The following is a 15897-nucleotide window of genomic DNA, read 5'->3' as shown; positions in this document are numbered from 1 at the left end:
GTCTGGAAAGGCAGGATGGGTGGTCACCATAGAAGGCCCTGAATGCTGGGCTTACTTTTTTGGACTCCTTAGAGTAGCGGTTGGCAAACAACTGTCCATCTGTTTTTGGGTGGCTCACAAGCAAAGGGTGGTTTTTATTTTTAAATGGTTGCAAAAAATCAAAGCAAGAATACTATTTTGGGATACATGAAAATTATACGGAATTCAAATTTCAGTGTCCCTAAATGAAGTGTTGTTGACACACAGCCATGCACATCGGTTTGCATGTGGCGTTATATCCCACAAAGCGTAATATTTATGACCTGGTCCTTTATGAAAAAAGTTTGCTGACCCCTGCCTGAGATAGTCTTCCCTCTATATTTTTTAATCCCTCAAGTTTGTAGTCCTTTGATAACAAACATACAAAATTTAAAGGGCCCTGTTTTGTATTTTGGGAAAAAATATCCCAAACCTTCTCCTTTCTCAATGTCTCCTACGTTGTTGTGACTCGATGGATGAAAAAGGCCCCAGAATGAGTCAAGGGCATCACTAATTTGAGTGGCTATTACTCAAAATTTGATCCCAGGTTAGTATTAATCCTACTTATTGCTTGCCATCGTGGGCTGTGATGTGAACAGTGCTTTGGTTAAATTTCCAATTCTATTTAGTTTCCAGTGATACATAGTCTTCAACATGGAATAGAATCAGTTTAGGCATTGCTTTTATTTCTTCCCCTTTCCTTTTTCTATGTCTTTCCTCAATTGTTATTGTAATTTTGTTTTGTCAAGTATAGTCCTACTAATTAAATCTGTCATGGGATGTATTGCTTATATAGAAATCAATAATGAGAAATAAAAGCAGGAATTAGAATTTCATCGCTAAAGCTTCTTTCATTTGTTTAACAACCCTATCTATCATACCACACCCCTCCTTGAAAACTAGATCTCTGACTTATTCTGATATGCTCTGAAAATAATTGCATAGCAATTCCTTTTGTCTGTAATCTTGATTCATAGCCTTTCATATGAATTCTTTTATTGCTGTGTTTTCGTAATAGCTTTTAAGCAACCAATCAAAATGCATGATACCATATTTCTTCATGACTTAGCGACAGCCAGATGCCTTACCTCATGTTGTTGCCTGTTAGACATGTTTTTAAGAAGGTTTCCATAAAATAATTGCATTCATTTTGGCAGCAAATTTTAAATTATTCTTTCCTGGGTCAAACTTCTTCTTGACTATAGAATACTTGGTATCCCTTGATACTGAAATCCTGAATAAATAACTTGAAGGTTGTTGTGGTTTTGAATTGATAGGAAAGGAGAGAGTAAACAAGATTTTTTTAGCATATTCTGTCATATAGACACATAATACTTGGAAATAAGGTTTCTTTCATAATTAGTTTTATAAGGAATATAAAAGCAAACTGTAAAGGTTATTAATCAAGCTATTTATGAATATCTGTAGGGTTTACCTAAGAAGTAAACACATTTAGGTAAATGAGAATATTCTGTTTTAATCTTACCAGTTCCCAAATTAATTGTTGAATTTCATATACAAGCCCTAAAACATGTTCATGAGTAAGCCAGGTTTCTAAAAAGAGGATTTGCATCAGAATTACCTGATGAATCTTTTCAAAATACATGACATGTATCTGTGCCCCCTTCTGGATTTGCTGAATCATAATCTCGGAAGGAGCCAGGCACACGATGGAAAGTGCCCCGGGTGATTCTGACTCTCACCTTTGGTTGAGAACCATTGGGCTAGATTGGTCTTAGAAAGCAGACAAACCAAAAAAGTAGCCTCATAAAATGTCACAGAATTTGTAAATAAGATGTTGTTTAGAGCACTGTCTACCACACATCAAATCTTCTTATGTGAAACCTCGGATAAGAATTAAAATTTTGCTTTCCTGGATCAATTCTATGAAGTTTTTCATGGCAGAGAACAATAATCTGGCTTTATTTTTGTTGCCCTCCTCCTCTCTCTCACTTTGGCCATCAAGATTCTCAACGGCAAAGGGATAGTTCAAATATAAGGCTCTTGCAGCCTGAATATCTGAGTTCCTGTTTTTTCTAATTCATCAAGAATTTTCGAGGTCCCTTATGCACTAGTGTCCCACTAGGCGCTGGGAATATGAGTGCTGAACAACAGTCTGGGGCTTACAATCTAGCAGATGAGACAGACGTTAAACAAACATTTCAGTATGCACTCTGATCCAGATATAAATCTATTCTGAATATTGGTTTATATATATTTTCCCTTCATTATTAACTGGAGTTGAGCTGTGGAAGCACTTTATATAATTTCAGTGTCATAACATTTATTAAATATATTTTATGATAACTTTATATAAGTGTTATATGCCACATGAATATTTATGTAACTGCATTGTTCTGTTTTAATCAGCATTAAATCCTTTGTGGAATCAGCTGGAATATATGCATACCTGATAATGTGCACATTTGACAGATCATCTTGGTTTACAATTCTTAGCCTTACATTTTAGCCATTTTTCTTAATGTTTTTTCCTTAAATACTATCAATTAAATGAAATATACTTAGAGTTGACGGTATTTCTTTACATTAGTTAAGTTCTTTACTAATTTTAATTATTTTGTTTTATATCATTCAACATAAAGGAATACTTGGGGACTGTTTTACAATGGTGAAATTGAGATTGAAAGTCATAAAAAGCTGTTTCTGTCAGTGTCCATAGAAGAAAACAAAGGGTGCTGTTACCACAAATGACTTCTACATGTCATGTATATAATTCTCTTTTTTCACAGATGGTACTTTACTGGTGCAACATTTCAATTTTCCTTACATATTTTTTGTTAAGCTCACATACAGTTTGGATGCAGGTCACTAATTTTCAGGCAACTTTTAGCATGCTAATTCTCTTGGAAAATTAGTGAGACAATAAAGATTCTGGACTGTAACTGTCAGCCATCTCATAAAAATATGGAAGGCAGTAGCATATACGACAGAGGTTGACAGCGGTGGGAATGACAGGTGCTCCTCGGGAGGATTTGACTCTGTTCAGACTGCACAACCTTGGCTTCTGGCCTGTGCTGCCTCAGCTGCATTTTGAGCACCTGAAAGCTCAGAACCCTAATGTGGTTCCCCAAATCAATGAAACTGACCTTTACATTCTGTGGAAAGTTATATTTTTTATTCCTTTGTAATATGCACCCCTGGGTAGTGCTGTTAAATTACATGGTTGAAAAATATTACATTGATCTCCCAGTTGGAAATGATTTTTAAATCTTATCAGTTGTCTTTCAAATAATATTCTAAAGATATGTATTTATCCAGGCAATGTATGGCCGCAGAGTGGATTAGATTAGCCCAAAAGCCCTTAGCATTGTCTCTGAGCTAGAAAAGCAGCAGAGATCTGCAGGCATTATTATTTATTATTTTTTGGATGCTGATGATGCAGTTACATGGCAGAGTCCTTTCTGTGCGTTTTGACATTCAGAAATGAAAAGGCTCTGCTTTACTTACTATTTAATTCGTAATTCAATTTTCCTAATAACTTTCTTTATAGGAGCTGGATTTTGAAGCCAAAACAAGTTACACACTACGGATAGAAGCTGCAAATAAAGATGCCGACCCTCGCTTTCTAAGTTTGGGGCCATTCAGTGACACGACAACCGTGAAGATAATTGTGGAAGACGTGGACGAGCCCCCTGTGTTTTCCTCACCCTTATATCCCATGGAGGTGTCCGAAGCCACCCAAGTTGGCAACATCATTGGCACCGTAGCAGCTCATGACCCGGATTCTTCCAACAGCCCTGTGAGGTAACAGCTCATTCCTCTCCTTTTCTGTGATTTTGCATCCACGTGCCTTTATTCATAACTTATCTTTCCACATTATGATGCTGTTGCTCATAGCAATTAAAAACCAGTTTTATATATGTATTGAGCCAGAGTAGCAGAAATGTAATGGGATCAGAAAAACAAAACATGTTACTAATTCAGAAATGTGTCACCTCGTTATCCAAAGCCATTATTATGTAGCAATGTTTTTAGGAGTCCATTATTATCCATAAGCTAGAGATGATGTTTCTATTAAAACCAATTATCCTGAGCCTCTTTCAAAGCAAACTGTGTTCAAAAATGAAGTGATGCATATCCTAGTTGTAGGATAAATGTGTACATTAGGAGAAGAGTTTTATAAACTATTAAAATTAGGAATAATTTTTAAACAAACCAGCTTTCATTGTGGTCCATTTAGATAACAAACATTAGTTTATTTCCACTTATACAAAATAATACCTTATTTACGTGTAAGGAACATTTAAAAAAATGTCCTTGCAGTGGACCGGTTATTTAAGCTAGATGTATATTGATAGCCAATTAATCCCTTTAGAATTAACAGAATAATGACATATAAACATTTGAGAGTATCCCAGTATTTTATTTTGCACTTTTATCTATAACTTATCATCTGAGATCTACATGTAAGTATGTGTATATGATAAATAATAGGTTTGGGATGAATATCTTAAGGATAATACATTTGAAGTAAAATGTGCCCTGTATTTAAATGTCTTGATTTGGTTTCATAAATAATGCACTTTATTTTTCAATGTGAATGTTTGATTTTGTTGATAAAGACCATAGGATATAAAAACCAATTAAAGTTTTGTGTTCAGATATGTTCAGATTTTAATCTCACTGCAAACTTTCGGATATAACTGATATTTAACAATGGCAAGTGCTTCTGAGCTAAATTCTGAACTAAGACTGGACAATGCAAAGTGTCATGAAAAATACCTATAATTTTTACAGTAATACTTGGTTAAGAAAAGCTCATCACCTTTTTTCCCCCCAAAATAATAGACTGATTTAGGCCTATTTATATATATATGACATTAGATAATTAGTGTTCTCCTTTTCCTTCTCTTTTGCCTGACATCGATATGAGAATCTAACAAAGAATCAGTTCTGATTACATAGTTAAATATTGAAGGCATACTCACTGTTGCCCTTAGCTATAACAAAAAGTTCAGGGTTTATGGATGGCTGTACTATTTTAAATGTAGTAATCACAAATCATTTCTAAGAATATAATCTTCTGGGTATTAGAATATCTGCACATCACAAATGTACTAGGCACACAGAATGAGCCTTTCACTCCTCCCTGCATAAGCTCAACCTTCATTGTCAAAACAGCTCCTAGACTTATGCTCAGCTCCACTTACCAAAGTATGAACTGGACATTCACGTTGACTTGGACACAGTCGAATTTGGGTTTCATTACAGCCTCAATCTCTTGGTGACACAGTTAAGTCTCTTGCCCTTATGAACAGTCAACCACAAAACAATTGTAGGCGTAGATTAGCTACTTAGGATAGTCTGGTTTCCACATAAATCAGCTTATTTAATGGAGAGGTAAGAAAAGGTGGTTTCAGGAAGCTGGGGTATGGAGATAGAAGAAGACATACTAATACATGTCATAATTTAGTACCTAAGGGAATGAGAGAATTTAAGATAATTTTAATTTATTGTATTGGTATTTTTATTTTGTTTCTTATTTTACCTCTGCCCATCTACATGTGTGTCATTCTGTTGAGACCTTTTCAAATACAATATTTTGCTTTTTATAATATTTTACTTTAACAGTAGTAGTATATAATAATTTGGGAAAGAAGCTAGAAGAAAGAAGAGTAGCCCAAGAGGATGGTGACTAGGATTAGACAGATTAAGGTGAACTCCAGGTCTGCTTCCTTGGGCACAAAGATAGAAATGGTCCAAGGCTAAACTCTGTTTATGTTAGAGGGAGAGATCTCTGTGGCCTTTAGCAGTGAAAGAGCAGCTAGCCAACATCATCATTTTTACCTTGTTTTCATTTTCTTAAAAGTCATCTGAAAGTTCAGGGTAGTTCTAGCTTACATCATTTTCTATTAACTTGATCTCACAGATAGAGACTTTTCCAGTGTGATCTGAAATGCTATATTTTTGTGAAACTTTCGTTTGCATTTGTTAAATGTAGGATTGATTTCTCGATTTGTGTTTAATCCTTGTATACTTTGAAACGTTTCTTTATTTTACACTGTTTTTAATAAGATCAGCACATACATTCATAGAATACATTCTTCTGGATTCATCTGTCTTGTATTTCTCTTCCCCTACCTATTTATGATATCCTTTAAGAGGCCAGTTATTCATTTCATAGTTTGGGAAGTGTGTACTGTGTATTTTCTAGAACACTGGCTCTCTTCCCAGAACTGCTATTTGCTGAGTGACCTTGGAGACGTCACTTAACCTCCTAACTTTCCACAGACTGTTTTGATGATTAAATAAGAAAGGGAAAGTAGCTGATGCATTTAAACTGTGAATTATGGCTTACATATGAGGAATTACTATAATTGCCATTATTATAGTTTGTGCTTTTATTCCGTTTTTACTTTTTGGTCAATAAAATCAATGAAAAGAGATGTACTTTATATACAACTCTATTGGCAGTTTACATTGAAAGGAAGTATATATTCACATACATTCCAGTATAGGGAAAATATTACATGGTTGTTTGAAGGATGTAAACATGCATTTTCATTGGGCATCAATAGGCATTACTGTCAAATGTAAACCCTCCTTCTACATATGCCAGTGGGTAGGTAGAAAGCATTGTTTTCTGAGACTGTAGGGAAAGTGAATCTCCATGTTGAGATGGAACCTTAGAATTGTGGGCTTTGTGTTTCTGCACTTTAGAAATATTTTAATTCTTTGAGGAATGATAAAACACAGTTTGTTTCATTGTAATTGTTTAAAATTAGGACTAAAATATTTGAACTGTAAAAGCGTGGGCAGAGTTGGATAATTAGTGTTTGAATTTATTGGTATTTTTTGTAGTATGATACCAATATCTAGCATATGCCATCTATACTGGGATTATTAGCTAACATATGGGGCAAGAGGTTGGAATTCTAGAAATAAATAAATTTACTTGCTGTCAGGAACACAAAATTGAGATCCTCTCCCAATATGATCCTTGACTTACACAGCATTTTCTTCTTTCTACCGCCTCTACTAAAGCATCCGACAAAGTCTGTGCACATCTCTTCTCTGTGTGCACTGTCCTCTCCTAAGCAAGACAGGGCCCCTACACTGAGGCGAGAAGCCTGCCATTTCACCTGTTTAGAAGTATAATAGCAATAGGAGGAAAGATAAAACAAAGGCGTGATGAAATGTTATGTACACTTTACAGCTTGCCCACCCAACATGTAAGTAGCTTACCTAACCCTACATTTCATGGTACTTTGCTTTTCTCTTTTCTTTTACGAAAATTAGAAGCTGCAGTCAAAGCCAAAGGTGGAAAGTAGTGGTACTTGAGATTGCTTAGCAAAAAATAAATAAGTTAAAGCAAAAGTGAGTAATTGAAGGCAAGTTTGAGTCTAGCTTTTTATGTTTCATGTAGTTGCTTACCATTTCATGTAAATTTGGACTCTGAATACTGAATATCAGGATTAATCTTTTGAACTTGTAAACACAGATTGTGGTCTGCTGATTCTGATCATCTTTCTGAATGTAAGAGTTTTCACTAGTGTAAGGTTCTCATCAACAAAATGGTAAAAACTGTAAGGGCGGTTCATTTCTAGAGGACAGATCCTTTCTCATGTCAGCATTGATGGATTGATAGATGAATCAACATACATTTATTAAAAACCTGCTCTGTGCAGTGCCCAGAGAATTTACTGACAGGAAAACAAAGATGAAGAAAACATTTCCTCTGACCTCAGCTAACAATCTGGGTGAAGAAATAAGACCTCATAAAATGTTAAATAATATTAAGCAAAAAGTGCCAGAGCTGTAGCATGGTAAACTATGAGATAAAAAGTAATTGCTCAGAGTTCACCCATCAGAAGACTTCAATTGAAGAAGCAATAACAAAAGCAGGGCTTTGAGGGATAGCAGGATTTGGACAAGCCAAGGGAATATGATGTAAATTCTAAATTTAGGTTTCCTTTAGTTATTTCCTAGGAGTCTGGTGCTATATTATGAATTCAGCAAATTCATTTCTGTAGGCAGCACAGCTAGCCCAAAATCCCCATACTGAAAAAAATAGCCAATTGATGGAAATACGACTTTATTACAAATGAGATCAGATGTGAAAACAGGTGAATTGAAAAAGTAATGGTGATAATTTTCAGCATTTGTAACAATTTAAATATAGAACTATGTTTATACTTATGTTCAGTAGTACGAAGATAATAGATTTACCAGCAGGTTCTTTTGGCCTTCCTGGTATTATATGTCTTCAGATAAAAGATAATAAATAGTATATCACATTAGTTAGTATGACAGATTGAAGATATTTGGAATGTTTTAATAATATAGTGTATTTTTAAAGTAGTTTGTATGCATATGTTTGTACATGTTATTTTAATCTAAATTATTTATATTCAATTATTATAAGAAACAGTGAGCTGATAACATACAGAAAAATAGCATTGGCAATAAACTTGGTTAGTTCAAAATGTAGCAGAAATCAATTGTGTGGGGGAATATGAGCTGTAATTTATTTCAAAAGGCTTCTCAGTTTAACATAATATCACCAAAAATGAAAGAAAAAGGGTATGTCTTCAGATATGGTAAAAGTATAAAATGGGTTTTTTTATAGACTAGCATACTTAGTATCCAGAGATAATTTTCAAAATTTGTTAAGTAGGAAATTGCTGATTTATTTGAGCCCTTTTTCCATTTTTCATTATATTGCTTATGAACTAGATCTCTGCTTCCAGTAGAGACTTTACTAGTTAGATTTTGGAAGACTCCAGGTAAAATGAATTTATTGAAAAGCACATTTCTCCTGATTTGTCCCTTGCAATATTTTCCACATTTATAATGCTATTGAAGTGTCTGATTAATAAAGGACTGCAAAATCCCTGATCATTTTGCTGTAAGTCACAGAGAACCATACATCAGATTGAAAGATTAGGGAGGTAATGAAAAAGATTAGGGAGGTAATACTTATTTATCTTACACGGAACTCTAAAGATTCTTTAATTGCAATCAAGAAAAATTGGCCAGAGTTAACTGAAAAAAAAAGAAAGGCATACATTCGAATAATTTAGGGTAACTTCCAAAACCAAAGGAAGAGTCTTCAGAAAACAGGATTGAAGTTCCTCTATAAATATAAATAGCAGGAGAGAGGAGATAGTCTCTTCAGGAAGATTCTAGTGGAATGAAGCAGCCCCAACAATTTTTTTTTTTTTTTTTGCATATTTTCCTCTGTGAAAAATTAATGTTTCTTGGAGAGTATACTGATCTGTCTTGAAACATGTACACATCTCTTACCCAGGCAAATTCTGGACACCTGGATGGTGAGTACCTTCCAGATGTGCATGTTATAGGGAGAGGTTAAAGCCAAAGGAAAACTGAGTTACCATTATCAGAAGAGGGTGTGAGGATGCTATCTGCTATCACTACGTACTGAACTAAATTGTTTACTTTGAAGTGATTTACTTCCTGTTAAAGCCCTGTAAGCCAGGCATTATTAATCCTATGTCAAAAATAAACAAACATGTTAGAAAGTGTGGTTCCAGGGTCTTAGTGAGGTCTGTCTCTAAACTTGTACAGTCCTTACAGCAACACACACATACACACACACACACACAAGCTACTTGAGAGAGGTTAAAGTTTCAATTCAAATGATTCAACTGTTTCTACTCAGATTTGTTCATTCTCACTCATTACATTATCTTTTGCCATTTTGTAAGTGGTGAAGAAACATTTCTGTAAATCCACCCCAATCACATGCACGTTCTGTTTGTGGACACTGACATGCAAATGATAGCTGGGTGGTACAAATGCGCCTTTTAACTATAAAGAAGAGCATATTTATTTGTTCTCTACAGCTTATTTGACAGCATAAGTAATAATAGGCATTTGTTAGGTACTTCTTTTGGTTGCAGATGTGCAGTGACCTAGATGTATAGCACACGGTCCCAGCCCTCTTGCTGTCTAACTGTAGAGAAGATCTTACCCAGAAACTCATTAAAAAAAAAAAAAAAAAAATCCAATGTTAAATCTAGAAATGAGAAATCATCTTGCACAAGTTTCTCATTTACACAAGAAAAAAAAACAGAAGACTGCAAATGAAAAGCCCAAATTAGTGTAGTGGGTTAGTGGCAGGGTCACGGCAGGAAATGTCTCTTCACTCGCATTGTGTGGTTCATGACGGCGCCGTGCAAGGGAGCATGAGGTACAGCGGCCGGAATCTTGCGAATGGCAGGTTTCCTTAAGAAGGCGTGCTTTCTGATGCAATGGGGAAGGCTTGATGCTTAATGCCAGGAGTTTCTCCTAAAGGAAGAGTAGGACTGAGATCATTGGAAAGGAGGAAAAATGTGACAGAGGACCAACATCAGGAACGGCAGAGAGATGGGATGCACATGATTGTTCATTCATCAGCTAACATCAATTTTGACTGAATTTGGGGATTAGAAAGGAGAGCAGTGGGAAAACAGTGAAAAAAGCAGCATCATAGAGTTACAGCAGGCAAAGACTTAACCTGCATTTATGGTCAAGGAAGTACACCAGAAACGGCTGAGACAGACAGGGTTCTGAGGCTTGGCTCCACCAAACATCCAACGGTGAGACCGAGTGTCCAGTACCAAAATACAGCCGTGACAATACCTGTTTGCATTAGTGAGGAATTGTGCTTGGCTGGAGGGAACAAAGCGCAACACTAATGACTTCCTAATGAGAAGTCTGGAGCCAGGCAGAAAAGGGCTGAGCATTTGACAGTAAAATGTCATCAAGGCCCATGGCTTCTTAAGGACTTTTCACCTTGTATTTACAAGATGGCTTGTGGACCTCTTTCCCTTGTGCTCTTGTCCCAGGTGAGAGAAAGAAAAGGGGGCAAAAATCAATTGTGTGCTGAATTACACTCTTAATTTTTAACTTTTTGACATTCAAAGCTAAATTTGCAGCCTAAATATTTTGCTTATGCATAGTTTTATGCCTGCATTTACACAGCCGTTTTGATGGCTTGTATTAATAGTCTCTCCTGAGTTATAGATTCTTGCTCCTGATTCTTATTTTCAAATGATTGCGAAAAAATTGATGGCTGGTTTTCAATGAGGCTCATCCCAACAACTTATTTTTGCATCTCATTTGCTAGTATTTTGATATAAATACTGCCTCTTTGGGAACATTAGCAACTATAGATTTTCAGCTGGACACATGGCTGTCTCTTAAAAAAAGGCAGTGTTCTGTTGATAAGAATTCAGGGGAAAAAGATATCAGGCAGGCAAATAGAGAAGTACCTGTCACACACAACATTATATATTTGTATTGAAGATTAGGAGAAAATGTAAATTATGTTTTAAAATCACTACATTCAGAAACTGGGAAAGTTTAGGAAGGATAGTTTTGGGGAAAAGTTGACAAATTTGCTTTTAGGTACGTTGAGCTTGGGTTGAATGTGTTGCAGGCAACTGGAGCATTTTACAAAATTTCAGGAAAAGGATTGAAACTGGATATTGAGATTTAGAGCTGGCTACGTAAAACAAGGTTAGTCGGAAGTTTTACCTGCTGTTGCTGCCAAAAATATGGAAATGACCGCTCTAATCGGCACTAAAGGAAGCCCATTATTTTAGGCTGCCATTTGCAGGAGTTAGAGGGTAGGTGAGTACATATGAGGCTTCTAGCACCAGAAGTCACACTGAAGTTAACTTGGGTTCATAATAAGAGAAACACCCATTTTCCTCCTCCTTCCCGCTCAGCCACATTTTCATTACTCCAAAAAGAAAACCCCATACCCCTTAGCAGTCACCTCTCAATCCCTCTGTCTTCCCCAGCCCTCCATAACCACTAATCTAATTCTGTCCCTATAGATTAATTTATATTTACATTTTATATAAATGGAATCACACCTATGTAGTACTTTGTGTCTGGTTTCTATTACTTGACATAGTATTTTAATTTTTTCTTTTTTTTAAATTAGAAAAGTTGTAGGTTTACAGAAAAGTCATGTAAAAGTACAACATTCCCATATATCTCCCTATTGACACTTTGCCTTGGTGTGGTACCTTTGTACAATCGATCAATATTAAAATTTTACTGTTAACTATGGTCCATAGTTTGCATCAGGTGTATTTTCCCATTTACCATCTGGTTATTAATACTTTGGAATAGTGGTGTACATTTGTTACAATTTATGAAAGAACATTCCTACATTTGTACTGTCAACCAAGTCATTGTCAACAACAGGGTTCACTGTGTTATATAATCCCTTGTTTTATCTCTAACTTTCCTTCTACTGACATACACGACCCAAAACTTCTCCTTTCAAGCATGTTCATACACATAATGCAACACTGTTAATTGCAGTCGCAAAAATGTGCTACCATCCCCACTGTCCATTGCCAAACACTTACAATCAACCTAATCAGAAATTATGCACAAATGAATCATCATCTCCCCATTCTAGACCACTGTTCTATCTCCTGGTAACTTATATTCTAGATTTTAACTATAAATTTGCTTATTATAATTAGTTCATAACAGTGAGAACATGCAATATTTGTCCTTTTGTGTTTTATTTCACTCAAAATAATGTTTTCAGCATTCATCTGTGTTCTCATACACATCAGGACTTCATTCCTTCTTTACAAAAGAATGATACTCCATTGTGTGCATGCATGTGTATATGTATACACACACACACACACACACACACACATTTTGCTTATCCGTTCATTGGTTGATGGGCACTTGAGTTGCTTTCATCTGTTGGCAATAGTAAATAATGCTGCTATGAACGTCAGTGAGCAAATGTCTGTTCAAGGCCCTGCTTTCTGTTCTTCTGGGTGTATGTAGTAGCAGGATTGCCGGATCATATGGCAGCTATCTACATAGCTTCCCAAGGAACCACCACACCGTCTTCCACAGAAGCAGCATCATTTTACATTCCCACCAGCAGTGAATGAAGGTTCCTATTTCTCCACATCCTCTCCAACACATGGAGTTTTCTGTTTGTTAGTTCAAATTTTCTTTGTTTACCGTTCCACAATTTCAGCCATTTCCCCACCATGAAACACAACAAATACAACCCTCAAAGCAAAGTTCAACAAGCAGTCATACAGGTAACCCCAAAGAATGTCATGGGTCACAGTTCCACCACCTCAGTCATTTCTTTCCAGCCATCTCTGTTTTTAAATAGGGACCATTTTAGTAGGTGTGAAATATCTCATAGTGGTTTTGATTTGCATTTCCCTAATGGATGGTGATGCTGAGCAACTGTTCATGTGCTTTTTAGCCATTTGTATTTCCTCTTTGGGAAAAGGTTCAAGTCTTCGCCCATTTTTTAATTGGATTGTTCATCTTTTTGTTAAGTTGCAGGATTTCTTTATTTATTCTGGTTATTAAGCCCTTATCGGCTATGTGGTTTCCAAATATTTTCTCCCATTGAGTGGGTTGCCTTTTCACTTTTTTGATGAAGTCCTTTGAAGCATGAAAGTTTTTGACTTTGAGGAGGTCCCATTTATCTATTTTCTCTTTCATTGCTTGTACTTTGGGTGTAAAATCTTAAGAAAATACCCCCACCACAATATCTTTAAGATGCTTCCTTACCTTTTCTTGTAGGAGTTTTATTGTCCTGGTTTTTATATTTAGGTCCTTGATCCAATTTGAATTAAATTTTGCATAAGATATGAGATAGGGGTCCTCTTTTATTCTTTTGCATATGGTTATCCAGTTCTCCCAGCACCATTTGTTGGAGACTGTTCTGTCCAAATTGAGTGGACTGGACACCATTGTTGAATATGAATTGGCCATAGATGTGAGGTCTATTTTTGAACTCTCAATTCAATTCCATTCCTCATTGTATCTATATTTATGCCAGTACCATGTTATTTTGACCACTGAGCTTTGTAATATGCTTTAAAGTCAGGAATTGTGAGTTTTCCAACTTTGTTCTTTTCAAGATGATTTTGGCTATTTGGGGCTTCTTATCCTTCCAAATAAATTTGGTAATTGAGTGTTCCATTTCTACAAAGTAGGCTGTTGTAATTTTGATGGGGATTGTGTTGAATCTGGAAATCAGTTTGGGTAGAATTGACATCATAATAATACTTAGTCTTCCGGTCCATAAATATAGAATGTTCTTCCATTTCTTTAGCTGTTCTTTTATTTCTTTTTAGCAATATTTTAGAGTTCTCTGGGTACAAGACCTTTACATCCTTGGTTAAATTTATTCCTATTTATTTGACTGTTTAGTTGCTATTGTAAATGGAATTTTTTTCAGGGTTTCCTCTTCAGAATGTTCATTCCTAGTGTATAGAAACACTACCAATTTTTGTATGTTGCTCTTGTATCCTGCCACTTTATTGAACTCATTTATTAGCTCTAGTTGCTTTGTTGTAGATTTTTCAGGGCTTTCTATATATAGAAGCGTGACGTCTACAAACAGTGAAAGTTTTACTTCTTCCTTTCCAATTTGGATGCCTTTTATTTCTTTTTCTTGCCTAACTGCTCTAGCTAGAACTTCCAGCACAATGTTGAAAAACAGTGGTGACAATGGGAATCCTTTTCTTGTTCCAGATCTTCGAGGGAACGCTTTCAGCCTTTCACCATTGAGTAGGATGTTAGGTGTGTGTTTTCCATATATGTCCTTTATCATGTTGAGGAAGTTTCCTTCTAGTCCTATCTTCCAAATTGTTTGTATCAAGAAAGGATGCTGAATTTTGTCAGATGACTTTTCTGCATCAGTTATGATGATCATGTGATTTTTCCCCTTTGATTTGTTACTGTGGTGTATTACATTAATGGATTTTCTTGTTTTGAACCATCCTTGCATACCTGGGATAAAATCCACTTTATCATGGTGTACAATTCTTTTAATGAACTGTTAGGTTTGATCTGCAAGTATTTTATTGAGGATTTTTGCATCTGTTATTCATTAGAGAAATTGGTCTTTTATTTTCTTTTAGAAACTTTATCTGGCTTTGGTATTAGGACAATTTTTGTTTCCTAGAATGAGTTAGGGGGTATTACCTCCTCTTCAGTTTTTCAGAAGAGTTTGAGCAGGAGTGGTATTAATTCTTCTTGAAATGATTGTTAGAATTCACCTGTGAAGCCATCTCGTCCTGGGCTTTATTTATTTAATTTTGGGGGGGTGGGGTGGGGGTGGGGTTAATAACTGATTCACTCTCTTTACTTGTAATTGGTCTGTTGTGGTCTTCTAATTTCTTTTAGTCAGTGTAAGTTGTTTTTGTGTTTCTAGGAATTTGTCCATTTCATCTAGGTAGTCTAATTTGTTAGCATACTGTTGTTCATAGTATCCTCTTATCATTTTTTATTTCTGTTGAGTCAGTAGTAATGTCCCCCTCTCATACCTGATTTTATTTATTTGTATCTTCTCGTTTTTTCCATTGTCAGTCAAGCTAAGGGTTTGTCAGTGTTATTAATCCTCTCAATGAACCAACTTTTCGTTTTGTTAACTCTATTTTTTTTAATTGTCAATTTCATTTATTTCTGTCCTAATCTTTGTTATTTCTTTCCTTCTGCTTGCTTTGGTATTAGTTTGCTGTTCTTTTTCTAGTTCCTCCAGGTATGCAGATAGGTCTTTGGTTATGTTTATTCTTTTTAATGTAGGTGTTCAGGGCTATAAATTTCCCTCTCAGCACTGTAGTCTGTAAGTTTTGATATGGTATGTTCTCATTTTCATTTGTCTAGAGACATTTACTGATTTCTCTTGCAGTTTCTTCTATGACCCACTGATTAAGACTGTGTTCTTTATCCTCCATATATCTGTGAATTCTCTGGTTCTCTGCCTGTTACTGATTTCCAGCTACATTACATGATGGTCAGAGAGAATGCTTTGTATAATATCAATCTTTTTAAATTTATTGAGGCTTGATTTAGGACATAAACCTGTGGCCTATCCTGGAAAATATCCATGAGTAC

The 15897-nt window shown here is 35.6% G+C and overlaps 1 protein-coding gene across 1 annotated transcript in view; it reads left to right on the top strand.

Moving 5' to 3' along the window:
• The window catches only part of CDH7 (cadherin 7), a 142016-nt gene that overhangs the window by 93159 nt on the left and 32960 nt on the right, over positions 1–15897 (top strand). The window contains exon 7 of the mRNA XM_037805874.1: positions 3530–3783. Coding sequence (XP_037661802.1) covers positions 3530–3783 — 254 coding nt within the window. The remainder of the gene's footprint in view (positions 1–3529; positions 3784–15897) is intronic.

The sequence above is a fragment of the Choloepus didactylus genome, chromosome 16, assembly GCF_015220235.1.
Source record: "Choloepus didactylus isolate mChoDid1 chromosome 16, mChoDid1.pri, whole genome shotgun sequence".
Taxonomy (NCBI): domain Eukaryota; kingdom Metazoa; phylum Chordata; class Mammalia; order Pilosa; family Megalonychidae; genus Choloepus; species Choloepus didactylus.
Note: the sequence above shows the minus strand (reverse complement) of the source record. Positions and strands in the feature narration are given on the sequence as shown.